The sequence below is a fragment of the Seriola aureovittata genome, chromosome 16, assembly GCF_021018895.1.
Source record: "Seriola aureovittata isolate HTS-2021-v1 ecotype China chromosome 16, ASM2101889v1, whole genome shotgun sequence".
Classification (NCBI taxonomy): Eukaryota; Metazoa; Chordata; class Actinopteri; order Carangiformes; family Carangidae; genus Seriola; species Seriola aureovittata.
The window spans coordinates 17,467,171-17,494,275 of NC_079379.1; the positions used below are offsets into that span (position 1 = coordinate 17,467,171).

General features: G+C 40.6%; 3 protein-coding genes across 6 annotated transcripts; all 3 read right to left on the reverse strand.

The window, feature by feature from the left end:
* Window positions 1–89: 89 nt before the first annotated feature.
* Window positions 90–8,281, reverse strand: wu:fc38h03 (acetylcholinesterase collagenic tail peptide). Its single transcript, XM_056398631.1, has 18 exons — window positions 7,843–8,281; window positions 7,151–7,271; window positions 6,924–7,033; window positions 6,683–6,802; window positions 6,397–6,441; window positions 6,243–6,269; window positions 5,202–5,273; window positions 5,005–5,067; window positions 4,877–4,903; window positions 4,740–4,784; window positions 4,447–4,482; window positions 4,295–4,375; window positions 3,712–3,808; window positions 3,441–3,580; window positions 3,232–3,351; window positions 2,541–2,670; window positions 1,894–1,996; window positions 90–1,004 (listed from the first exon to the last, which is right to left on the reverse strand). Exons 2-18 carry the CDS (start codon window positions 7,251–7,253, stop codon window positions 935–937), a joined length of 1,389 nt encoding a protein of 462 aa, XP_056254606.1. The 5' UTR covers window positions 7,254–7,271; window positions 7,843–8,281; the 3' UTR covers window positions 90–934.
* A 3,619-nt stretch (window positions 8,282–11,900) lies between these two features.
* LOC130183770 (cytochrome c-a) lies at window positions 11,901–15,221 on the reverse strand. Of its 4 annotated transcripts, none has more exons than XM_056399451.1 (3): window positions 15,044–15,221; window positions 14,335–14,512; window positions 11,901–12,557 (listed from the first exon to the last, which is right to left on the reverse strand). In XM_056399451.1, the coding sequence occupies exons 2-3, from the start codon at window positions 14,501–14,503 to the stop codon at window positions 12,412–12,414; spliced, it is 315 nt and encodes a 104-aa protein (XP_056255426.1). In that variant the 5' UTR covers window positions 14,504–14,512; window positions 15,044–15,221; the 3' UTR covers window positions 11,901–12,411. The 4 variants fall into 4 exon arrangements, with proteins under 4 accessions (XP_056255426.1, XP_056255425.1, XP_056255423.1 ...); XM_056399450.1 differs by having other exon boundaries at window positions 14,335–14,515; XM_056399448.1 differs by having other exon boundaries at window positions 15,019–15,220.
* Window positions 15,222–17,032: 1,811 nt separating this feature from the next.
* Window positions 17,033–18,556, reverse strand: npvf (neuropeptide VF precursor). Its single transcript, XM_056399847.1, has 3 exons — window positions 18,332–18,556; window positions 17,385–17,761; window positions 17,033–17,302 (listed from the first exon to the last, which is right to left on the reverse strand). Exons 1-3 carry the CDS (start codon window positions 18,509–18,511, stop codon window positions 17,233–17,235), a joined length of 627 nt encoding a protein of 208 aa, XP_056255822.1. The 5' UTR covers window positions 18,512–18,556; the 3' UTR covers window positions 17,033–17,232.
* Window positions 18,557–27,105: the final 8,549 nt, after the last annotated feature.

Consider the following 27,105-nt stretch of genomic DNA (forward strand, 5'->3'; position numbering starts at 1 on the left):
TGATTGGTTGCTTTTCCTCTTTAACCCCGCCCACAGACACTCCCACTCACAGTCCCCATTTGGTATCAGCTGAATGAGGACTCTTGAGGTGTAGACCTAATCTTTATTAGTGTACAGTGTTTTATGAAATTTACAGTCATGCAGGCAGATTAATCACATTTTCATGACTTCATTTCGAGTCATTTTAATGTAATAGAGCAGTTTCTTCATGCTGCCAAAATAATCAAAGGTATTTTTTTTTTTTGCTGTTGTTGCAGTATGACATTCATTTTCCTCCTGTCGGATTATTTGGACATTCATTTCTAGTGGTCCACACTTTGGCTACTACATATACAGCACCGGTTAAAGCAGTCTGCTGTGCACCGAAACACATTTACATGCAATATCACAGCACTGCACTACATAAATATATGTTTTCTAACACAGTGCACAGAAATAAACACATTTACACACCCCTGATTTGCATACTACAGTACATATTGTATCAATAATATCTCTGCCTCTTTTAGAAAAGGCTGTTTTTTTCTCTCACTACAAAAGAAGTTCAGAACACAGCTTATTTCTGCATTAACAGTCAGCAAGTCATACACATTGTAACTATTTCATTTGTTACAATCATTAAATGTTTCGTTAAATGTTTCCCACCATCAGTGTTCATAACAGTGCTGCAGCCAATGGTGTGACAGTAGCAAGGAGCTGCTCTCTGAGGCCAGTAAAAGAGATAAACCTCCGGGGGGTTGGGGTGGGGGAGCAGTCGATTCAAAGTTGGCTCCCATGACTATTCATGGCTCAGAGCAACCACAAGAGCCTCCCTTAAGTTCACTCTCAGTCCATCACTTATTTTTTAAGGGGTGAGACTTCAATAGCAATCTGAAGTGTAATCCCCGTGATCAGAAAGAGGAATTGCAAAGTTGTTGTTTTGTAACTTATCAGTTCAGGTGAAGTACTTGCAGCCAGTGGAATCAATGAGGCAAGAGTCGGTGCATCGGAGCTGCCCAAAGGATCTGCAGAAGACATGGAAAATGACTTATAACAAGTGCGATTATTGCATTAAGTGTATACCTATATTCAAACTCTGTATCTACCCAGGTTATGCAGTACGCCTCACAGTTTCTACAATTAGTTCTTATCTGAATTAATAGCTTAACATTTAGGAAATATACGTATTTGCTCTCTTGCCAAGAGTTAGATAAGAAGATTTAGTGCGACTCTCATGTCAGTATGATAAATACATAGCTGGAGTCAACAGCGATTTAGCTTAGCTTAGCATAAACACTGAAAAGAGGGAGAAACGGCTAGCTCAGCTCTTCCAGTAAGTTAGTGAACGCCAAGAGACAGTCTAGCACATAACCCCTTGTAAAATGGGGAGATGCCATTTTTGCACTTCAGTTTAATACAGAATAAACAAATAAGTTATATTTTGTTTTTATTTTTTTACCGGGAGTTGTGTGCTTGAGCTGGAGTAAGATATAAAATGTCAATAAGTGGGCTTTAGAGGGGCTGGAAGGCAGATTTGTTTATTTTTACTTCTGGACATCATCTAGCTCTCAGCAATAAAGCATATGTGTATTTCCCAACGTGTCAAACTACATCTCAAAACATAACTTTAATACATACAGAGATTTAAACATCTAAAACATTGTGTGATAACTAGTGCTGGGACATAGCTTCAGAGACATCGCAGTAAAAGTACAGTAGTTCATTGAAGTGACCTTTACAATCCCCAGATGGGTGCAGTATAAATATGGTGCTGATTAAAAAGGAACCGCATTGTGCTATCTTGGCATAGAAGATCTCTGTGAAATGCTGACCTACAGTAGCAAGGTGTACCCAAGTAAATGGACACTTAGTGTATGTTTATGTATCCACTCTGACAGCTGTGACTGAGCATACCCAGGAAGATAGGATTTGCAGGTCTGATAACCAAAGTCCTTCCCATCGCACTCCTCCATGCCTTCATGTCGGTAGCCATCCCCACAGTAGGCCCACTTACAGTCTGAGATGACGGGAGGGAAGGAGATGAGGAGAGTGTTGTGGCAGACGTAAGAGAGAGCAAGGGAGAGAAGGGAGAGGGGAAGACATTACTAATTGCTTTGGCACTCCTGTGTGTTTCAGTGATGCCAATACAGCATTTTCTTGCTAATTTAATTGAACAGCCAAGAAGAGAGTAGTGAGAGGATGGCAGGAAAAGAGAGGGAGAGATTAATGAAAGATCAAGCAAAGGTTTCACATTGTGTACTGCCTTTATCCTCCGCCATGTGAGCTCAGACTCTGTGGTGTGCTGTAGTAAGGCTCTGCAGGGCATCTCATGAGCAACTGTGTATATGACATCATGATGTTTGTGCAGCAAAAAGCCTCACCTACTTTGTAGTTAAGACTTTTTAGAATAACATATAATAGGGTCTTTTAAAAGCAGCTTAAAATTGCCTGCATCACTACAATCACTGCCTGTAGATCATTCTTTAACCATCTGTCTTTATCTTTACATAGTGTTTGTGTTGCATGTGTTTATGGATGAGCACGGGAAGGATGTAACTCACTCAGGCAAGCGTCAGTGACAATCTGGTTTCCATCGTCACACTCCTCTCCATGCTGGGGCTGCACTTTTCCGTCCCCACACACACCTACTCTGTCTGGGACTTTCTCTGTGGACTGGAACGGCTGGAAGGGCTAGATGAATTGTAAAGGAGAAAACAAGCTTTGACTTGACATTTCAGGTACACAGAGATGCTAGACACTGAGGTTTTGAGGTTTGCGGGTGAAAAGATGTCAAGGCATCCAGGCTAAAACTAGACTTAAGTAGGTGGGAAAGGTTTATGTTACCTGTTACATTTAGCAGTAGTAGCTTTTTCAAGAGCTTTACACTCATAGTATTCCTCATCAGATAGAATTGGCTCGGTTGTCAAGTCATGACAATGACCATATTATGACCAGCTAGTTTTTACAACGGAGCCATCTCCATGAGCAAACTCCATCTACTGTGAAAATGTGATGTAAAAAGCTAGAAGGTGGACCTTGAGTTGAGATTTTTAAATTATTAATTACTGTTTGCGAGTTCAAAAATACACTTTCATGCTCAAATTTAGCACAGTTTTAGCCTAGATGCAAAGTTGTGCTCTGTAAATGTTGCAGCCCATGTCTGAAATATTACAGCTTCCAGCACCAGCAGTTACAATATATATAGAGTTACAGCTCAGTATTGCAATCACATAACACTGTAATAGGTGTTACCTGTATGGGCTTCCATCCATCTTTATCTTTAAAGTACAGCATCCTCTGATCCTTCCTGAATGCTATTGCATTGTCCATATGAAGACGGCCCATCTCCTCCTCACTGTTGACCACAAATATCTACAAGCGAACAATGACGGCTGATGAGTTAGTGATTCATTCAGTAATGACACACATTCATTTTGGATGGTAAAAGAACAGGGTCTTACTGCAGGGACTTTATTGGGGCCACTCCTTTGTGTGTAGCTTCCAAAAGGAGCATTATTAGCTCCAAGCTTGGTGTCACAATCACATTGACCTGGGGGACCTGGGAGACCCTTCTCTCCCTTTTCCCCCACTAGATAGAGACCTGCAAGAAAAACATACGTGTCATACAAAGGAGGGTTGGTAACACACACATGCCTGCACCTTACTTTGATATTATATCAATAGCAAACTGAGGCTAATTGTGTATGAGTGTGTTTGATGTGTATGAGTTACCTGATGCAGGTGGACCAGGTGGCCCAGGCTGACCGTTTGGACCTGGGGGACCTTGGGGGCCCATGACTCCTGGGCCTCCAGTCTGGCCCTTCACGCCCTGTGCAAACCAGGGAACATTACTGTATTAGAAAATACACACAGGCAGACACACACACACTGAAGGTGACCTACATGCCACCGCCACTTGTGCACAGCTGTGATAATCTGGGGAAATGGGCGTGTGTATGTGCATATATAAATGTGTAGGCTGAGAAGATCTAAGACGCCAAAGGCCCCACAGCCCCAGCAGAAGTCTAAACTTAGAGCTAGAAGTAAAGCTGAGTTACTTCAGTGACAGAATTAGCCCGTGAGCGGACATAGCTTTCAGCTTTGACTCAGTTTATAGAATGAGGAGAAGCATGTGTCAGTGGCCACACCAAGTTTAAATGATGCTGTCAAGATGTGTGAAAAATCCGATGCCAACATGCATCTTACATGCAAGCCCTGGCCTACTACATGTCAAATACACACATGCAATGAATATAACTTAGAGGGAGACAACAACCTTGTGCTCGTCTACTATTCTTCTGTGTCTTTCCCTCACCTGTTTGCCTCTCTTCCCAGGCCGCCCAGTTGGTCCTCTCTTCCCTGAGACTCCTGGTTCTCCCTTTGGTCCCTGCTCACCCTGGGAGAAAAGCAAAATTAAGCAATAATCAGATTAAATGAATCAATCAGTCATTATTAAATATATCTTACCTTTTGGCCAAGCATCCCGGGCAAGCCAATGGAACCCTAAATAGAGACAAAATGGGAGCCTGACATGAGAGACATCCTTCCCCCAGCAGAGCAGGAACTCATAAAGTGTTTAATGTTCATATAATCTGGCTCTGAGGCCGACCGTTTATTAAAACAGCTCAAAATGTAAAGACCTGAGAGACTGTGTCTCATGAACCACTTTGGTTTCCAATCAATACTTGAAGAAGCTATTGTAAACGATTCCACTGCCTAATCAAATGATGAGGACCATATAAGAAACATTTCTCTCAAACCTTATCGCCTTTTGGTCCTGCTGACCCTGAGTCTCCGTGAGCCCCCTTTTAAAAAAAAAAAGGTAAAGGTGAAATGTAGGATATAATAGTTTAGTAGTAACAAGCAGTTACTATAAAACATGGGATTCTGAGCTTACCTTCTCTCCTTTGTAACCAGGTAAACCCTGAAAAGACAGACGAGGAATGTAACAGCAGATCAGACAGAAGGAAATCCAACACGAGTCCAACATGATTGTTTGCATGATGCTGTGAAATTGTGACTAACCTTTGTCCCTGGTGGTCCCCTCAATCCTGGTAATCCCATGAGTCCTGGATCCCCTTTCTCACCCTAATTGAAAAAAGTAATACCATATATACTGTCTGTGTCATATTCTTGATTTGTGACATACCATATACCATATACCACACCAGTAATGAGCCTTTTTTTTCACAAAAATCTGTTCATGTTTAGAGGAGACTTACCTTGGCTCCCTCTGGACCAGGCCATCCTGGTAGACCTTGTTTCCCCGGGAGGCCTGGAGCTCCTGTGCGACCCTACAGAAAACACAAACCAGTACTTGGTGAAACTATTAGTGCTCATTCAATTCTTAACACAGACCTGCTGCAAAAGTGTCATTAAGCTGAACGAGTTTGTGGAGGACACCTACTTCCTGGAATGTCTGTAGGTTGCCAGGCACCTTCTCTCTGATGCTTGTTTCATGTTTTAATAAGGATAAAACAAGTTTAGAAAGTGTCACAAACAAGTCAAACTAACTAACTATGATTTCCTAATGAGAGAGGACGAAACCTGGCCTGCAAAGCTTTGACAACGCCACTGAGATTTACCAGTTAGTGGACAGGAATAAAGCCTTAATCGAGATCACTCTATCACCAGTTCCCTGCAAGCAGGAGAGCCAAATATATTACACAACAGCCTCACATCTTGGTGACACCTGGGCGAGTGTCCCAGAGCTGCTGCCATGCTAGCAGAGTGCTCTCATTTAGCTGCCTGTCATTAAAACAGCAGCCTATAGAGACACTGTGGACCTGCTGCTGTGTGGAGTGATTTATCATGGAGAGCAAAAGCACTTAGGGAGATTAAAGTGCAGAAGTGCAGTGCTGGAGAGGCTGGATCAGCAGGACTGGAGTCCAGTACGCGGGCTAATGGAGCCAGGCCAAGGAGGAGAAAAAAGGAGCAGAGGAGAAGGAAAGAAAAGGGGGAGTGATATAGAGGTGAGGAGCAGGACGATGGACAGGAGACATCCAGGGATGCGATCAACCTTTGCTACGTGGTTACAGCGGCCACTGAGACTAATGTAGCATGACCCATTTAGCAGCTGCAGAGGATATTCTGAGCACATCAATAGACAAATCACATCACAGAGATTGAGGATGCGTTGAGCGGACAACAGAGACAGAGAGAGGGAGAAATCCAGATTGCATTATTCCAAGGACATGTGAGATGGACCATAGAGAGATGATGAGCGAGAGAACAAGATATGCAGGAGAAGAGGAGAAGCTCACCTTTGACCCCGGCCGTCCAATTTCTCCCTGGAGGAGGACAAATGAAGGGAGAGGATATGGAGCGCTCATTAGAGCAGAGAAGAACACAAGGGCACGTGCACAAAATACCTCTTTAGCAAAATACATTAGAGATATATTCACAAAAAACACACACCTTCTCCCCTTTTGGTCCTCTTATGCCGGGCAGTCCACCATGACCCTGAAAAATGACATCAAATTTATACACAGCTCACATATTCCCTACTGAGCAGTACATGTGGAGAAAAATCAATACTAAAAAGGTCATTGCTTGTTTAACAATATTTCCATCCACTGCCTTAAAATGGCTGCAACAGGCTGATTACACAATTTGATAGATGCAATCAAGACTAAAAAGTGGTGCAGCTACTAGCTGAGGCTTACAAAAGTGAGTAGTATTTTATCTTGAAGCAAGGCCTTACCTCTGGACCCTGGGGTCCTGGAGGTCCTGGTGGTCCAGGTGAACACCCTGGTTTCACAGGTTTTTCTCTTTGCTGGCCCTCTCCTCCAATTACACTTGGTTCTAAAATGCCGATACCATCCTTCAAAGACAGACACACACACAAACAAAACCGAAGAAAGTAGGTTTTCAATCAGTGTGTACATGAATGTATGTAAATGAGGGTGCATTATGCAAGCCGGAGTTTGATTGTGAAGACCTACGGGGCTGCCTCGCTTCCACAGCTGAGGCGGTGGAGGGAAGAGCGGTGGCGGAGGCGGTGACATGAGGCAACAGGGGTCAAACCTCATCGGCTCATCCAGCGACCTGAGGGCTGAGAGGAAAACAGAGAGCAGCATGCATCACTGGCAGCTTGCTATGGTGAACCACAGCAGTGACGGACCGTTGCAGTCAGTCTTGCAATCCACTCACACACAGTTGGATGTCTTACCTGCCTGGGCTGAGAGGATGCTGTCCATGTAAGGGTGATGGGATACGGTCCATGCAGGACAAAGAAGGATGTGGAAGGACACTGCAATTTTGACCAACTCCATTCTGCTGCTGTGCTTTCCCTAAAATGCACAACACAAGCTGTCACACACACTATTTATGCTGTCTGAGCTTAATGCACCTACTGGCAGCTGCCACTTTCTTTTCCTTAATCTGTCTTGAGGGTGTCACTATTTCATCACTCCCTCACTTTAGTCCTCTTAAGCCTTTCTCTCCCTCCCTCTCCTCACAGCATAATAAACTTGTTGCAGCTCCACACTGCAGCAGATGCAGCCACCGCTGTAATTCCAGCTGTGCAGCAACCTCCCTCAGCCCTGAGACAGAATCATAGGCGACCACTCACTGATAACAATCATATCAGTAAGGCTGTCACATGTTCATTCAAACAAGCATTAAGATCATTCTCACATTTCATTTGATGAATGCAGGTCAATTAGTACATGTCGGAAATCCTTAAAAATGATAATCCCGTGTTGAACCACGTGTTTCGCAGAAAAGATGCTGCATCGGTTTATAGCTCACACCCCTTTTAATCTGATTAAATTAAATGTCCACCTTGTCTCAATGTCCTAATCATACAGAGAAGCAATGTCATACACATCCATGACTTGAAACGCACAACATCCCCCTTACCTTCCACTTGAAATTGTGCCGCACTTGCAGACGCGCAGTCTATGTCTGGCGCTCCTCTCACCTAAATGCAGCGAGCGGTGTGCAGTCGCACGGACCGTGGCTCCTCTGACATTTGACGTGCCGTAGCCAATCTGGACCACTAATAAATCTGATCCACTTATCGACCCGCTTCTTTCCCTCCGCCCGTCAATAATACAACAGTTGTGTGGAGGGAGGACCTTTTTCTCCGGGCGCCAAATGCCCAACAGAGGCCACTGACTGGAGCAAAGACAGCGGTGGCAGCAGCTCAGTCCCAGCGGGTCTGGATCAGAGGGACTCTAACACTCGTGTCATCTGGATCGACTTCAGAACGGAAGGTTGGATGACTGGGATGGCTCTGACACTTCAAGTCTGCATGCTTGCACTCGCTTGGCACGTTTTATGTCCATAGTGATGCTGATGATCTCTTTAGCAGTGAAACGGCGCCCTCTGCTGGATATTTTACTTCATAACACAATTAAATCATTATTCCATAGTCTTGCATAACTTCACTGTCCATTACAAACTCCAAACTCCTAAACTCCCAAAGCCTTATATATTTATGTCTGGCAATAAAATTAACATGACTATGGATGGCTTTAAATTTAACTATATCGCTGACAGGTGTCACTTTTTGATTTGCTGAATATATCAATAACTCATGTCACTATAAAGGCCTGCTGTATTCATTATTTAATTCTCCATCTTTATAACGCTGTCTTAAAGAATCATGTTCTTCATACTGGTCCTCATTAAGTGTCTTGTATTAATGCTCTAGTCAAGGTCAAGGTATAGTCTGGAAAAGTAATAACAGTAAAACAGCAACTCAGTAAAAACATTACAGGCAAGCAGTTGCACTCAAAAACTGCTGGGTTAAAAAATAACAGCAACCTTTACTCCACTGCTGGGTAACTATGGGACAGAACATGCACTGGGTTGGTTTAACCCAAGTAGTGGGTTTACCACTTGACCCAAAATGTTCTTAATTTGCCCCATACTAGTGAGTGAAAGTCTATTGCTGGGTTATTTCCAGTCTCATCCGCCTTGATACTTTTTTAACAACAACAACAACAACAACAGTATACTATATAACAATTATGTAATATACATTTAATGACATTTCACAAATGTTCTGCCAAATTTAGATATTATTCATGAATACAAATGTACATAATATACTCTGCATGCTAGGGAAATTTCCAGGCCGTGCTTGGTGTAATTGATGACAAATATCATGAAACAAACATCTAAAGGCCACAGTGAAGAGTCTGTTTTGATGGTGTGTCCTAATGGTACGTCATCATCTCATCTCCAAGGTACAAAATGTGCAGGAACGGTGGATTGGTCTCTGCATTTTGTAAATACTCAACCCCACCTGTTAATTAGGCTACACATCAGTCACTAAGTGTTGCAATACAACTGAAATTTATCAGTATCAAAAAACCACTGATTGCAAACATTGTAAGCAAAATATGGCCAAATGCAATTATGTGAAAGGCAAACAAATTAAATTTGTATTCAAACTCAAGTTATTTTGAAATAGTAGTTCTGACTTTTACTATTTTTAATATTACTTTAGACCCACACACCCATACACAGCAGTTGTGCACACACCAGATCTTACAGCCATTGTGTTCAGTGAATACATTTTTTGACTGTTTGGAAGATCGTATTCCTGATTACACAGGAAATTAACATTCCTGGTGCTGATTAGAAGGGCTGTAGATAAAACATCAGACCAATGTGGCCATCAGTAACTTCACTCATGCCGCTGAGTGTTAGGCAGTGCTGCCATACAAATCAGTTCCAAATTAAATAGTTGGCTACTGACCTCCAATAATCACTAGCAAACTTGAAAGCATTAATTATTAACCATGATTGTAAAACAAAACCCACATGAGAAAATTAAACTGTAAATGCTCACTGAGAACAAGAACACCGAACTGAGAATGAAAGAACTGACCCCGGAAAGAAAGATGGATCTGAGAGTGAAAAAAGCTTGATCATGTTTCATATCAAAACAGGACAAATGATTGAAATTTTCTTGTTTCTCCTTTAGATTTTATTCTTCCCTTGCAGTCTCATTAACAATTTTTTTTTTTGTCTTTCTAGAATGTATTTTATAAGTTACTGGCATTTTATCTTACCATTAGAATTTATGAAGACCAAAGTGAACAGCTGATGTTACTAGCACTGTGTAATGTAGCTTAATGCTATCCCTTGTACAACAGTTAGTAGCTAAAGCTAGCCTTAAAATATTGTTATTGTAAGGTCCAAAAGTTTGGAGCTCATGCTACCCTCGTGTCCAAAGGTTAGCTCCTGCTACCCCTTGAAAAAAGCAGTTAATGCTAGCCCTTGAATGCAGCTAATGCTCGCATCATGATTAATGTTAGTGGCACTGCATTACTTAGCTTCAAGCTAGCCTTGTATTCAATAAGCTAGTAGCTAATGTAACTGACATAATTTCTTCTTCAGATTTAATTTATGAATACCAAATTTGGGAGCTAATGGTACTGGCACTGTGTAATGTAGCTTAATGCTACCCTGAGTGATTAGCTAAAGCTAGCCTTGCAATAATCAGAGGTTAGGAGGCGCTAAAACTATCTTTGTAATGGTGATAGCCAGAAGTTAGCAGCTAATGTAACTTGCACTTACATCTTGTGTGTGAGTGTGTGTATGTATACAGCAATTGTGAGAACACAAATCTCGTGCTTTGTCTAGCACTAGAAACACTGAATATGACAGGTTTGTGGTTAGCATTGTGTTTGGTTACATTTACCTTTCACTGTTCCATATTGGTTTAATCTGAGCAATTTGATTCACCACACTCACCATGGATTCCAGGAGTAATTACAGGGGGTGGCGGCCAAACACTTCCTTATTTTATCCTCTTGGTGATGTCATCAATGAAGTCATGGGTCATACCATGACTTTGACTTGGTCATAAGTTTAATATCTACTGTGTAAATAAGTATTTGTCTGATTTGGAGCAATTGTACAGTTTGTTTAGAGAATTACAAATTACATCTATTTTGTACTGTTGATGTTTACTGATAAAAATAACTTTCGTCAATTAATCTTTTGAAGTGACATTTACTTAGATCCCCTATATAAAGTTTGGTTTTTCCCAGGCTAGTTGTTCGGTAGAAACAGGGACTATATAAGCAGTTGTTGTATGAGCAGGTGTCAGTAGTCTGGTGGTGGTATGGCCAAAGTTAGCTGCTAATGTTATGAAACAAGTATCATTTTAATAAGAAAGGTATTTTTAACGGCCAAACTTGGCAGCTAATGTTATTAAAGATATATTTTATTCATACACTGTAATTAATGTAATGGACACTTCAGCAGCTTACTCAATTTTCTTCACATTGTATTCACTTAAGAATCTTTTTTTTTTTTTCATTTGACTTAACTTCAAAATTTTTCTTAGGTGATGCTGCCTGGTAAAGTAAGTGTGACAGTTTTATTTCAAATGAATTTTGAAATTCTGATGACCATAAATTAACAGCTAACATTACTGAAAACGTTTCATTTTAATTGGAAATGTAAGTGCAATGGCCATACTTAGCAGCTCATGTTATTGAAATTGTTATTGAACTTAAAAATGTTTTGTGGGTAATTCTGCCCACACAGTGTAGGTAATGTAATTGTCACTGTTTAATTTCAAATTAATATTGAAATTGTGATGACCAGAATTAGCAGTGAATCTCTGAACGCAAGATTGATACAGATAATTTGACAGCGGCCAAGCGGGAAAATGAATGAACCAGCAGTTGGGACAAAGTAAGCCAGGTTGCCAACAACTAATTAAACCCTTACAACCCCTTTGACCCATCATAAGCAACCCAACAATAGACCAAGTTTAAGCATGGTTCTTTAACTAAAAACAAACTGTAAAAGACAAATCTATCTGACCTTACTTTTTTTTATGTGAAAAGAAAATGTGTGGGTACGAAACATATTGATTTTAAAGTGCAACTTTACAACAATAAAAGTCGATGAGACTCAGTGGCTTAAAAAAAGAAGGGGAGATAATGTAGTCCGTTCAGCACAGTTTAATACAAACACTTTATAAAAGTTTACCCATTTTTATACCACAGAAGGAAACTATATGTAAACAGTAAGATACTTAACAAGTAGTAAACATAATGTAATAGAAAAATAAGCTTAAAAAACAGTTTTGTTAAGCGGTAAGAGTTAAAGTGGCTAAAATGCAAAGTGTGTGAAACCACAGTTTCTGTGCAAGTGGCAGTAAAGTTTTTAGGTAAACAACTTTCTAAACGGTTAGAAAAGCCCAGAGGAAGGCTGCCTCCTTAAAAAGCCCTGCTGAGAAGTGCCTGCAAAATCCTTTAGCTGCAGGAATAATAATTAAAAACAGCCTCCTACACACAGCATGGCAGCAATGTTGTAATGTAACAAAATGTAGTCGTATAAATATTGTAAATTATGAACTCAAAATTAAAACAAAGATCACACTTTGTTCTTTTTCTGTCAATGTACAGTGTTTTTCCTCTGTCCACAGCTGTATGTGGGTTCTATGTTGTCAGTGTATTAGGAGGTGGCATCCTTTAAATAGGCTATAATATCCTGTCTTTCCTTTTTCTTTCTGATCCCACTGAAGATCATCTTGGTACCAGGAATGTACTTCTTTGGGTTTTGAAGGTAAACATTCAGAGTCTCCTCGTCCCATATTATGCCTAAAACAACGAACATACATGTTAAAAACATGACAAGGCTTGCATTATGTTTTCATGAACATTACTGTATTTGTCACACATCTGCATTCCCACACATCTAATGATTGTGTTTAGGTTTTATTGCCTCGTGTTAGGGCAAAGCTCAGAGTCAGAGAAGAAGCCTCAGTCACTGCTGTCCTGCCTGTTCAGACCTGCTGTTCTGTAGAGTGGCCATGTAAATAATTCAGTTCATGTAAACCTGATGCACATTCCTCCTCATGGAAAATGGTAATTATAGCCTAAACTATTGTGTTTATAAGTATCTGGAGACAAAATGTTCTTTTTACTCTAATGTAGATCATAAACCCTTTAATATAAAAATTACTAATTGAAATCAGTTGAGGAATAAAAACATTATAGAGCTTTTTTTTATTATCCAGACTAGCTGTAGCTCCTCTGTTTACTTGGGTTTGTTTACAGGTCAGTCTTGCCTTGGCCAATATGGCAGCAACGTTGATGTACAATCAGTAGCCAATGTGGCGTCTACGTTTATATGTCTATGGGTCTGGGAAAAGATGATCTATAACTTTCTGAACTGTCTCAGGTCTAGTCTCTCCAGTCAAAGCTCAAGCTGTTCCACTTAGCGCTCCCTTTTGAGGCCAGGGGAACTACCGTTGTGTTGTGTGGACATGCAACATTTTTTCTGTTGCATTTGTTTGAGGATTTGTACGTTTTTGCATTGTCTCGGTATTTGTAGCATATTTGCTTTTAATGTATTGGTTTCGGCTTCCTGCAGCACATTTTTTCACTTGCAGCACATTTCCATTGTATTTGTTTTGTATGCGTTTTTGAATCGGCATCGTTTCTGAATTTGCAACACAACATTTCTCCTAATTGAAGTGTTTTGGGCTGCTGCAGCGCGTTTGCCCTTGTCAGCCATTGAAGTTCCGTCTGTCACGTATAGGAAATACAAGAACCAAGCTGCTTTGCTGCACTGCAGGAGTAACTGTGACACATTTATTGCACATACCTGAATATTCACATTTCTCTCATATTCATGGGAAGAAGAAAATACAGTATTTGACACCATGTTAAAACAATTGAAAACCAAACAAATTGATAAGGATATCTCATGATGACACTATTTCTGCTTCCAAGAATAGAGAACATTATGGGGAGCAAAACTGCCAAGACTTATAATGGATTCTCATAAAGAGCCAATACATACAGAGGCATATTCACAGCAGCTGGGCCACTGAATGAGTCAGTGGGCATCTTCAGTCTAGTCCATGAGTTTAACAATTGTTTGGGATGTACAGAGCATACAACTGCATACTGAAACTTGAACTATACCGAGAGTTGTAGAGCAATTTCATGGTGTCAGAGATCATGACGACGGCAAGTAAAACCTTTTTCTCTGGCATTCCAGGCTGCAAGTGTCTGTGCATAAGTGAAGACTCAGACACCATTTGGGGTAATGAAATATTTGCTCTATTGGTTGGCCATACAGCATTTGGTGATCTATTACAGGTAACTGTGAGGTAGCTTTGACTATTCCTGTCAGTCATGAGCAGAAGCAATCAGTCTTTTGCATTAATTGATTAACTGACATGAATTGATCTTTTGAGATGATGTCTGCTCCATATAAATCAAGGGACAAGTGAGACAACAACCTGGATGCACCTGTGCTCTCTTTGGTTTCTAATTTGCCTATTTTTGCAACAGTATACTCCATAAATCAACCAAGCAGTCAGTCAGACATCTTATCTGAGGTGTTCACCACAACAGTGATTCATACCTTTATCAATGTTGGCCTGTGTGTAGGAGAAGCCGGTTGCCTGTCCTGTCTTCCTCCCGAAAAGACCCCACAGGTTGGGTCCCACCTTGTGCCGCCCCCCTTCGTCCACTGTGTGACACTGGGAACATTTCTGCACAAACACCTTCTTCCCTTTCTTGATGTCCCCCATGACCAGCAGCTGCTGGGGGAGAGAAAATGATGGGAAACAGTATGAGTTACACTCAGTCATATCAGTGTACAGCAATACATGAAATGAGTGGAAAAATACCAATGAGACAAAACGTTGGACACAATGTAGCTCAGGGCATTTAAAAGTTAACCTCAAACTTCCGGATTGCTGTTTAAAAAGTTATGAAACATTTATTACTTAGCTAGAGAGAGAACAGGGGAAACGCAACAGGTTTCAAAAGATTTAAAACAGAAAAAGCGTTTGTGTTGTCAAGGAAATACGGAACACCAAGTTTTTCATTAGTCTGGATGAAACAGAAAATCGCTGTCACGTATAAAAAACGTCAACTCATTATTACAGAAAACATTAAGAAGGAAAGCACAGCAGTCTAGCCTGCAATATATAATTCAACACAGACAAAGGTTACATCAGGATACAGCGACATGGTGTTTTCATCTGAAGAAGACGGTGAAAACACAACAAACAAGCGTGATCTAAGATAAACGTCACCATACCTGAGGTCGAGTAGAGCTTCCTCACCTTTTCTAAGGCAAATCTCAAGTTTCGTTATTGCTTGTTGTCTCCAGCTGCCTCTCGTTGTAAACTCGTCTGTGGGCTCAAAATCCCGGACAGAGCAATTGGGTCGGATTAAGTAAAGGCGTGATAATGTCACATTGAGTAACTCTAACGACGTATGAGGTCACACCCATTTCCAAAAATGTACGGGAATAAACCACCGGTGTAGCCGTAGCTGTGAAATAATTTCACCATGAGTCATCTTTACGTTTTAGGGCTTTGTTAGGACGGGATCAAACTAAGCTTAGGTGTTCATGTAACTGGGTGGAAGTGTTATGTATATTAGCGGTAGAGCAAGTTTCTCCTCAGTGAGGTTTGGTACACACAATCTACAGTGCTATTGACACCTGTGTGACTCATTCCTATAGTCCCCCTTCAACCTGAGACCCTCCCAACACACCTCCCCTTGTTTTAGATGTACTGGGGCCATAATGACACATGTTTTACATTTAAAACAGATTGTTAGGATCTATATGTAAAAAATTACACAGAACATTAAGTAGCATAATAAGATTACCTCAAAACCGTCATACTTGACCCTATAAATAAAATACATTATCTGCTCAAATATATTGACCTGACACACCTAAATGGATTGCAGTCATAATTAATGATGTGAATCACACCTGTGCTTTTCCTGCTATGACATGTCAAAATATCTGTTGTGCAAAAGGTGTATCTGTTTTGTTTTCATTATGTCATATTTGGTCTCTTGTTGAGCAGATCTCCATTTAACACATAGTATCACTACTGAGGACAGATCACAAATGTGGAGAATTATCTCCTTCAAATCTGTTCTCAGTCATTATGTGGACTACACTGAAAATGTTTGTTATATTATATGTTAATAGGCCACTGTGTTAATACACAAGCACCTCATCCGTCCTCTGACCTGTCCTCTCCTCTGTCCTGCTTCATGATTCATGTTGTCCAGCACCTTGTGACAGACCCCTGAGCTCACTTCAGACTCAGCTGGCTCATCTGGACAGACTTCGGATGGACAAAAACATGTCACAGAGAAATAGGACAGAGGGGAACAGAGGGCAGTGCAGTCTTAATTTACCTCTCATTGGTATAAAGGTACAAAGACAGAGGGCAGTATATTCTAAGTATTTCACTTGGGGTTTTAACTCCCTCTAGTGGTGTATCACTGTACTGAATAAGCCCTGCTCAAGGCTCTATTTTTCCTTCATGGCAGTTATAGTGTGTGGTGCACTACATATGGCTTTTTATAGTAGTTGCATACAGTATGGTTATACTTTCTAAGGCTTATTTAGAATATTTATTTTATATTAATTTTGTTTAATATATTGATGGGGTATTATGGCAGCACGGTCTTGTTAGGATACTTTTCCTTTAATCCCATAATTTAAAAGGCACTTGTCGATCACTGGTCACAAAAAGGCAAGTAAGCCTTGCTGCATTCATAGTGTTTCACTGGGTATCAACAGTTTGCTGTTTAGTGATGCTCAGTATTCATACACACCTGCAGTTTGCTTGATGGTTAATGTAGAACTGAAAACTAACCCCATAACCAGAAAAAAAATCCAAACAGTGGGTTTATAGAATTAAACAGATTCTGGTTTAATGGATGTTTCCATTTTAAACTGAATGAAAAACATTTTGAATCACTCAGTAAAGTAATTCGCTTCACCTCATGGTGTTTATTTTGCATTAGACACAGGGGAAGAATGCTCTGTGAGTGATTCAGTAACCATATCAGAGGCACAGCTTCCTGCAGCGCAGAGAGAGAGTAGGTGGTGGTGGCTCAGCTAGATTCAACCTTCACAACACTGTTTATTGCCCACATTTTAGGTTTGAAGTCAGAGGGATACTGTCCATCTGTAAGGGGCTGAGGTCCAGGTGGATTTAGAAAAAAAATTATTTCATGATATTATTTTGCAGAAGAAACATATAAAAGTGCAAAATAAACACAAACCGCTTGCTTGAAACTTTTATTATCATTCTTTAAGATGTGTTTTCCATCACAATAATATAACTATGTTAAAGGGACTAAAGAATTTCAATCATTGGACTCACTAGGCTTTTTTTAACATTCAACTTTAAAACATTTGTCTTTACAGTAAAAACAATTTGATATTTTGATATTTACATGCTATAGTAGACCTGATTGTAGGCCTGTGCAGCCCCTTTCATCCTTTAAAGGTTTTTTCTTCCATCTCCACCTCTTCTGAGCTGGTTGTAAAGTCGAAATCCTCAGCCCTAAGGGAAGAAAGCACACTGTGTTTTTCATAACAAAACTTATAGACGACTAATAATGTAATTAAGGACAAGAGTTACCTACCAGCGCAAGCCAGTGTTAAATAACTGTTCACTGGCCAGAGTTCTCAGGAGGATCCAGAAAGGACTATTTCTCCCTAATCGCTCAGGCAGCGCTGGGTTTGGTGCTTCTCTGATATCAGGACACTCGGCACACATTCGAATCACCTCCCAGGACCGTCCGAACCTCTGGGGCATGTTGGGGTTTGAGTTTGGTGCCCTGTCATCACCAGGATCGCTCTCTCTTCCAAAGCGCATGGGCATGTTGGCGTGCATGTGGACAGGTTTGGCTGTGGGCGGGTAGAGCTTGATGATGGACGGGAGGCTGATCTTGCTGGTGGTCGGGGTCACATGCATGTTGAAGCTCTCGAGATCCAAACTCCTGCGGATTTCACTATTTGTCTGTAAAGAGCAACAAGTTGTCTTGACCAGTCTATTCATATCATTTTTTATAACATAATAAAAATTGTATTAATTGTTAATATCACTTTATACCAGATCAGTTCCAGGATTATGTTTTGTAAAAACAATATTTAACACAAACAGTGACTTCCTGTACTTGAACATGACTTGTCCATTTCCATAATAGGCTGATACACTTTCATGTAAAAAAAGATAAATGGCATTACAACAACAGTTTCAGTCAATTACGCTGTCTATAGTACAAAACATGAGGAAAGTAGGGCTTTAGATAAATAATATATTGATTACTGATTTAACTGTTTTGTCTATAAAATATTGAAAAATACAGAAAAGGTCTTTAAATATTCACCAACAGACCCTAACCCAAAGGTATTCAACTCAGCATCATATATGACAAATCAAAACATCAGATCCTCACTCTTGAAAAGCTGGAATCAGAGACAGCTAATCAATCAACTAATCAATTAATCAACTAATTGTTTCAGCTCTAAAGGAGAACCCAATAAGATAGATGAAATATCTCAGTTTGGTTTATTAAATGTTTCTTACTTGTTGGTGCGGCTGTTTCCTCACAGTGTGTCTTCCGTCTTCGCTGCTCAGCAATGTCTTATCACTGTGGATTAATTTCCCATAGACCTGGAGGTCAGATGCTGTGGCCCCTCCAAGACCTCCCAGCATCAGGAGCGCTGACAGAAACATTGTGGTCGACATGTTAACAGCAAGAGACATCTTCTCCCAGGACAGCAACAGGACACATTCCCTTCTTCCTACTTACCACACTATCCCCTGCTATTAAAGACCCCTGGAAACATACGTCACATGTTTCATGTGATACAGACAACTACACACATACACGTGCAGAAACAGACACATACACATACATGTCAGCCTCGGCTTCATTTACCTTCTACAAATTCCTGACTCAATGAGTCCTGAAGAATATATTTGAAAAGGTATGTATGTCCTAATTAGGCTGCATTTTTTTTTATTGAAGCAGAAACATGAGAGGAAGTCATAGAAAAACTAAAATAAAAACAGGTGTTCAATGGAAAGAGTGAATGGCACTACCATTCATATACAATATATGTGATATAACGTATTGTCCAGTTCAATTTATGTTGTTTTTCTTTTTACCAGACCCTTAACTAATTATATCCACGTTGGTTATATCAGTTAAGAACAAATTCTTGTTTGCACTAATGAACTGGGAAGATTACAAGGGTGTTTTAATGGAGTCATGGAGAAAAACAGGACCAGCAGCATTGAAAGCACTGAAAGGAACAGTTGTCCAACACACATGGCCGCGGGAGCTAGCGCCCCCTAGCGAGAGCATAATGTTGTTGTAGTGTCGACATGGCGAGTTGTACTGTGGCTCAAAATGACTTCTTACCAAAGTACCTCTGTTTCTCTACTGTCTCTGTTCTTACCATGACCCTAACCATTCTCACACCACATGCCTTGACCTAACCAATCCAACCAGCGAAGGTAACGGTCATTAGCCAATCAGAGGCAGTGTAGGGCGGGTCATGACAACTCTGTAGTAGGGTTCCTAAGTTTACATCCGGCTGCTGTAGCATTGATAGCTAATCGAAGGATTAAATAACAACGGAGGAAAAGCGTATTGCAGATTTTTTTTTTTTTTTGGCAAACCACCAGCCAAAGAGAGCACAAATGAAGTTCAGCCTTCGTGGGAGAGCAGCTCCACCTGCATCGTTTTTCCTGGGTGAAGGAGACTGCCTCTGCATCACCGTTAGCACCGCCACCATTGAGGGGCCTGCTGCTAACAGGTGTCAGGCTAGGACTGCCATGGCGGCATTTGAGGAACCTCTCCAGCCACCAAACTTAAATTTTCCGACCAGACGATTTGGGAAAGAAACTTTCAGCCGTGCATTTACACCAACTTGGTTTGCTAATAGGAAGCGGCTTCATTATGTGACGGAGTGTGGTCAGGTTGTGTTTTGCTTGCGTGAAGAGGCAGCAGAGGGAAATGGGTTTGTTTGGTTCCCCCGAGGAGCAGGACCCAGGCCGTCCTGATGCCCACATTTGGATTATTTTATCTACTGGAGCACATTCTCTGCAGCTCAAGGTAAGTTATTTGGTTTAAGCTGCCGCCGAGCAGTTTAATATTCAGCTGAACATCGCACAGATATACAGTCATTTTGTTGAAAAAATTTGGTATTTGTATTTGCATATGTTCTTGTGTGCAATGGGTTTTGGGCCCTATTAGTCACAATAGAGGCATACATTTGGTGGTGTAGTATTGTAAGCTGCTGCTGAGCAGTCTAGTATTCAGTTGTCAAATACTCTTAACATGACACTGATATATCTTTGTTGAAAAAAAATTTGCATATTTGGATATGTTCTTGTGTGCTGTGTGCAATGGGCTTATGGACGTCTGTGTTGCAATGCTATAGCATTATTGTGAGCTATTATTGTGCAATAGCATTTCTGAGTCCTTTTTTTATAGACTTGGCTGCTGTTGTTGCTGCTGCTGCTTTTTTGGTGTGTGTGTAGTAGTATTTTTGTAGGCCTATGTTGTAATTGTATGGGTTGTGGTAAAATGCTCCTCCCACTACAGCATCCCCAACTTAAAACCTCTTCCCTGGTCCTGGTTATACACATTGATGTTTTTGTCTTCGTTCTGCTTTTCACTTCTCTTTTCCTTTATAAAAAATTCATTTGAAACTTATAGTGGAGATGGACTTGCACACTCAGTCAATCAACAATCAGTGAAGTTTTATTAGCATGCTTTGGAGAGTGCCTATAAAGTTAATGAAAAGCTACAAATATAATTTGCAATGGTTAGAATGGCAAAGGGGAAAAGTTACAAGGGGAACACAATCCCAAGCTGTGAAAACTAATATAATTGACAGTAAGAAAATTGTCAAATATAACCAGCGTTCTTCTTTCAGTAATATGTCATAGCATGCTTTTTTTAATCCTGTCAAAAAGGGGATATTAACCCAGAATAATGCCATTATGTCTGTTCTTGTTTGCAAAACAGCTGGGCGTTACACTATTTTAGAAAATGTTACTGAAACCGGAGTAAATAGTATTTAGCTTTGCACTTCTATGAAGCTGCGTTACTCAATGCAACAGAGGTCAAGGTATCCTGACACTCAGTCTGTTAGTTAATCTCCAAAAACACTGCACTTCCTATAATGCAGGTCCACAGCATTTTTAATTCAACCCTCCATGTCAAGTAAATGGCTACATCTTTCAATATCTAGTTTGTTATGCAGGCTTTATTGTTATAATTTTTCTCCAAGCCCAGTGTAGAAAAGGCCTCAAAGTTAAGAGTTAGAGTATTAAGTCCTGTTGCCCATATGGGGCTTCTATGTCTGATGTGCTGCTAGGTATCCGTATATTCAGTGCTGGTAATTTATAGGGTGAATCAACCCACGTGACGGCGAGATATCATAACTGACGTCACGCAGTAAAAAAGTTGTGGGCTTCAGTCGAGTGATGAGCTGCGGTTGTGCAGTGCAATAACTTTATTCCAAGTGATCTGTGCGTGAATGAAAGAGTGAGTATTTATCCGCTGCACTACTTGTGGTATTGTATTTCCTTGTGTTGATGCAGCTATAGATAACTTCTGTTAGCCAATGTGGAGGAGAAGTCGGAGCTTAGGTGCTCGTCATGTGATCACTATGGTAATGATAGCCGGGTTTATGCACGCTAGTTACGGCCCTCGGCTCACCTGACTCAGCACGTCGGATCGAAATGTGTCATGTCGAGTTCAAAACATGTTCATACATTTATTACCTGTTATTGGTATTGTTCAGAGTGATTTATGATTGAGTTAACATACGAGGTGGTTAGTGTCAAGGGTTATTACCTGTACTGATAATGAGGTTATGCTAACTCGGTGACAGGACGTAGCGTGCCTGTAGGTTTCACAATAAAAGCATCCTGCCGGTTCGTCAGCGGGAGGATTTAACACGAATCATAAATAACAGGAAGTGTTATGTCAACATTAGCAGTAACTTAACACAGTCTTAATATGTCTGAGAAACCTGTGTAATTATTGTTTTGGGTTTGGTTGTTCATGTGATAGTGTAAAGGAGAGGGAGAAGTGTAATTGTAGCCATTTGGTTACTTCCTCTGTTTACCATTAGTGTTTATATTAGGTTGGTAATATTATGCATATTACTATTGCTACTACCTACTACCTATTGCATATAGGTGAAAGTAATGTATGTATATGTTTTGTTATCCTTCATTCAATTGTATTTTGTTATTCTTTCTTTGTAGGAAACCACACAACCATAACATCCAGCTGTTATTGCATGAACACTGGAATACCTGTATGTGTTGCTGCAAAGGGAGAAGTAAAGAAAAGAAGTAAACGGCATACCTACGTCTCTCAGCCCTTTATTTATCTATACTCTGGAAACTTGGCCTTAAGTGGTGTTCTGGCCGACACCCCGGGGTGAACCTAGTGACAAACACTGAGCTAGTGCCCAGTCAGATCATATTATCATTATCTCCACTACACTCAGGCTGAGATAACTGATGTAATCATTAGTATTATTTTCTCCTGAAGTAGACCTGTAATTGGTGTAGCTCTTGTTTTGTGTCGTGGAGCAACAGAAGTTGCTCATATTTACTCATATTCTACCTTGCAGTCGTGTGTTTTTGGTGTTGATTTAGGGTAAACGTCTTTGGAAAGAGCATAGACTAAACCTCTGACAGGTGAGCATTAGATGAGGTATTTCTTCCCCCTCTCTGCTTCTTTTACCTTTTATTCATTTGCGTCTATAGCAACTGTTGGACATTTCAGCTTTGACAAGTATTTCCAACAGAGGAGTGATGTCACCCACCATTCCTGTTTTAAAGGTGTCCATAGTGTATTTAGATGCACACATGACTCATTGGAGCTGTATTTGCATGCCCAAGAAGACAGAATGTGAGGAATGCCTGGTGTGAGACACAGGGTAAAAAATGACAGCCCTTAATTTGATCCATGCGTTATGACCCTGACATTGTTGCCATTTGCCATGTTGCCATGTTCAGTCCCATCTCTGAGCACAGGCGGCATTTAACAGAGCGGTTGAAAGCATCCCAGCGGTGGAGTATCTGAATTGCATCTGGTTTTAGTCATTGAGTATCAACCTTAAGCTGTTTTTTTATGGCTATGGTTTCAGTCTATCTTTCTATATTATCACCTCCCACCTCTCCTCAGCCTTTCTCTTTGTGTTCTTCCTCTCTGACCCTGGCCCCAGCGTGCAGACTATGGGGTTCAGGATTTACGATCCTGTCTCCGACACTTATCCAGAGTCTTATCCGCTGAGGGCTTCCCTATACTTCAAGCTCTCCCTTTGTTCTTTCACCGAGCTCTCTGAGCACTCCCTCAAAGACCTTGTTCTCTGCCGATGTAATTCTCTTTTCTTAATGTTTTTAATGTGCATCCCTCGCCACCCCGGCGGCCTTTTCATCTTTCCATTTTCCTGCTTTTGGCCTCCTCTCCCTCCCCTCCCCTCTGCCTCTCTGTGTAGTCCACTTGCTTGAAAACAGACGGTGTCTTCTTGACTGAAATATAGCCCTGCAGGGTTTTTGATTTAATACACAACCATCCCATAAATAATAATGTTTTTTTGGCTAATCTTGCATCCATGTTTCATATACTTGTATATTCTGTATATGAGGCATGTAGACTGCTTAATTTCCTGAACCATTTATCTGTTTGTCCAATAAATTACTTTTTGTGGACTCCAGTAAAGCTAATCATGAAGGAAAACTGACAGAGGCAAAAATGAATACGGGCAGATCCAAACAAGAGACGAAAAGGGACAGAAACAGGAAGCAGAGCGAAACAGTCCACAATGACACTGCTGATCCTCGTCTGTCTCTCTGCGTCTGGGATCTGGCAGCGTTCCCAGAATTCCTCTCCAGGACTGGGACACACTCAGATTCCCAGGATGATTTGTGGGAATGTGCTGTTATCCCCCTGTTGAGCTGATTTATGTCCAGTTTTATCTTCCCCCTCACTTAGACATCAGCCGGGTCATCATCACAACACTTTACATGCCCGTACACTCAGCGAGGAGACACATTCATCAAGCCCTTGTGACGGGTTATAGTTTTATCAATGATCAAATCCATTTCTGCCGGATCACTGCATTATGATATATGGGAAGACGCTCTGACGCCGGGCAGACAGACGCACAGGCTCATACTACAGTACTGTATGTGTGGCCAGTGTAATCCTGAGTAGTGTTGTTGTGACTGTGGCGATGATGATGGATCCTTGTCTGTCATATGACTACATCCAATAAAAAAATCATAAAATCATAAATCATAAAAAATAAAATCTTTTTCTGCTTATATAAAGTCCAGGAGACAAACATGGACGCACACAGGGAGTGGTACTTTAATGTCTTTCCCCAGAAAGACAGCAGGAGTTTTATGCTTAAGTATTTAACCTGTTACACATTCAGAGGCCTGAGCATTTTTGGAGCTGTAAGCAGAATCTGAACCCCCCCCCCCCCCCCCCCCAAACACACACACTGAAATCAGCCCAGGAAAAGACTGTAAATTATCTGGGTATCTTATGAAAGGTAGTTAACCTGTAGAAAAACAGGATGAGACATGATGGTATTACTTAAAGGACTGGCCCGACAATATTCTATATGTTTCTTATTGCCAACAAGTCTTAAGAAAAGACCGAAACCAACAAGGCCTTTCTCTTTTCTGACCGTCCGACTCACCCAACCTGTCACTGGCCCTCAATCCCAACCTTATTAGTTACCACTGAAGACATAGATCTTTGAAAATGGGTTGGATATATCCAGTATATTGATATATTGATATGCTTTCACCTTTTAAAAATGGGTCAGTCTTTCCCTAAAGCCCAAAATTTGGGATTGCCTCAAAATAAACTACAATGCCCATATTTGTATAAAGCAACATGTCAACTAGTGCAATGATGTGTCTTACTGATGTGTTTCTAATACTGTAATACTTGTTGGTGGGATCAATTAATTGTTACTTTTGGTCTTTTAATTTGTTCTTTCTTTTGATTTGTTATTGATCAGAAAGCACCTGGGGGCCGTAAGCATAGGTTTAGCTTGCCTGTGCCTTGGTACAACTATGCATGTACACAAAGCTTTGGAGCTGAGAACATAACTGTGGTTTTTGCCTCCCCAGGACACATTATTGAAGGCGCCCTGTAAAGTTTCTGTCTTATTACTTTAAGAACATAAGTGCACCTTTGGTACAGTAAATACTGACAAGAATAATTTATTTTTTTTGCCCTTATTTTTTTACTAACTTAATTTAGGGTTAACTGTTGGGTAGTTTCATTATGAAACCACTAGAGGGCACTCTAGGTTTGAATGATCAAATCCAGAGTTTACAGATTTGTTTGTAGGAGCTGCTTGTTTATTCCTATATCTTAAGTTATTTTTTCTCAATTTAGCAGTCCTTCACTCACTTCATTCATAAATCTACCACTTACGTTTAGGATCTATATGGTTGTTGTCATTTATTTTGTGTTGTATTTAGTGCAGAACAGTGTGAGTTGTTAAGCAGCGTGGTGCAGAGTGAGAGGTGTAGTCCACCAGGTGGCGCTCACACACTTGTTCTTTGTAGTGGAGGAGGAGCACCTAAAAAGAGGTGGAGAGTCAGAGGAGGAGGCCCTCCTAGAAGAAAGGAGGAGTGTCCCCAGAAAAAGGGGAGGTGTTTTCATGGCTGTCAACAAGGGGAGGTGCCAAATGCCCTGACCAATCAAATCCTAGTAGAAATTCTCCAATCAGCGATGTAGAGGAAAAACCAGGAGAAGCAGTCAGGAAACTGAGCAAATGACCCTTGATGAGAGAGAGGGGGGTGGGGGTGGAGGATGGGAAGGATGAAGGGATGAAGAGGGGCCCTAGGAGAAGAAGTGGTGGTTTGGTTGAAAAATATGCCATAGCATATGTTTTATCTTTTGTTAAAAGATATATTCCTCTTTCTAAACACAAGTACTAAGGGACCATTCAAGTGTAAAGAGGCAAACAGCACATGGATGATAGAGAAGATGAGAGATTGAGGTTCAGCAATAAAATACAGCAAGAAGCAAAAATATAGTGATGAAAAAAATAGACAGGTGAGTTACTGCAGAACAGAAAGCAATAAAATATCAAGGAAAATATGATGAATCTGTCTGATTAATAAGATGTGAATGTGCAAGATTTAGAAATTCCTGCTGTTTGTGGTGAAAAAAAAACAAGTCCCTGTTGTTTTGTTGTTTTCCTTTCTACTTGATTGGAATGTTTACATGGTCATTTATCTGTTGAGTGAGTTTCATGATCCCTGGGCCCTGGAAACCTCTTAAAAGCCTGGTGCATAAATTCCAAAGACACTTGTGTTAGTAAGAAAATAAGCACCTTTTACTTCACTCTTGTTGCTAAATGAAGGGCTTAGATTTTGTAAATGTTTTTTGTGCAGTCAGAAAGATAAAGAAATGAAGTAGAGAAAGTGGCGTAGAAGACGCTCTTTCCCTCTTTTTCACCTGACCTTTGGGGTTTCTCTCTGCTCCCAGTTAGGTGACCAGTTTGGCTGCTGTTCAGCAGGTCACTGGAGGTCAAAAGTCAACCTAGACACCCACACAGAGAGCTATACTGTGACCTCCAACCCCTCCCTGCCATGCAGCTGAACCCTGCACAGCACCTAAAGCAAAGCAGGGTGAGAGGGAAGAGGGAGTAGGCAACGCTGCATTTTTGAACAATAAAAAATCTGATGTGTTTTACTCCAAAAAGCACATTTTTAGTTTTATCCAAACCACTTATGATTTGCCACGTGGAAAAAGTCTGATTCAGGTTTTTATTTAGTTAGTTATTTTCACAAATTCTGAAATTGTTGTCCTGATTCTAACTATAATGCTCGAGATTCAACTGTTCAATATTATCACTAATTGAATAAATGAGACTTTCATACAGAGATAGGAAGCATGTGCTGCTCTGAATTATTTATTGCTTTGTGTTGAGTGTTAGAGAGACAGCAGGCTTAGAAAAACATGAAAGGAAGCAATACCAGAATTTGATTTCAAAGGAATATTTCTCTTCTTAATGATTGGTTATTTATTTGGACAATTTCTCAATGTGCCTGTGTTGTGTTTATTTGCAGAAAAATTGACAGAACTTGACATGTCAACGAAAAGGACTTGATTAAAATACAGAACTTTATTACGAGAAAAAACTGTATTTGTACTACACAAATACCGTGTAAAGAAATCTGTAAAAAAGATCTCTTGCATACTTTGTCTTTGTTTGGTTCTCTTTTTAGTTAGTGCACCAAGTAAGGCTAAAGAAAGCTATTGCAACGTTAAGTAATGCCAAATTTGA

What these genes read in the sequence shown, in the direction of transcription:
- wu:fc38h03 (XM_056398631.1), bottom strand. Translation starts at nt 7,253, where the DNA reads ATGGAGTTGGTCAAAATTGCAGTGTCCTTCCACATCCTTCTTTGTCCT. An exon ending in GAGGACCAAAAGGGGAGAAG is followed by an intron (nt 6,270 to 6,396) that starts GTGTGTGTTTTT and finishes GTCCTCCTCCAG; the next exon opens with GGAGAAATTGGACGGCCGGG. An exon ending in GCCCCAATAAAGTCCCTGCA is followed by an intron (nt 3,352 to 3,440) that starts GTAAGACCCTGT and finishes GTTCGCTTGTAG; the next exon opens with ATATTTGTGGTCAACAGTGA.
- LOC130183770 (XM_056399451.1), bottom strand. Translation starts at nt 14,503, where the DNA reads ATGGGGGACATCAAGAAAGGGAAGAAGGTGTTTGTGCAGAAATGTTCC. An exon ending in ACAGGCCAACATTGATAAAG is followed by an intron (nt 12,558 to 14,334) that starts GTATGAATCACT and finishes TCGTTGTTTTAG; the next exon opens with GCATAATATGGGACGAGGAG.
- npvf (XM_056399847.1), bottom strand. Translation starts at nt 18,511, where the DNA reads ATGTCTCTTGCTGTTAACATGTCGACCACAATGTTTCTGTCAGCGCTC. An exon ending in GGAAACAGCCGCACCAACAA is followed by an intron (nt 17,762 to 18,331) that starts GTAAGAAACATT and finishes TGCTCTTTACAG; the next exon opens with ACAAATAGTGAAATCCGCAG. An exon ending in TTTAACACTGGCTTGCGCTG is followed by an intron (nt 17,303 to 17,384) that starts GTAGGTAACTCT and finishes TTCTTCCCTTAG; the next exon opens with GGCTGAGGATTTCGACTTTA.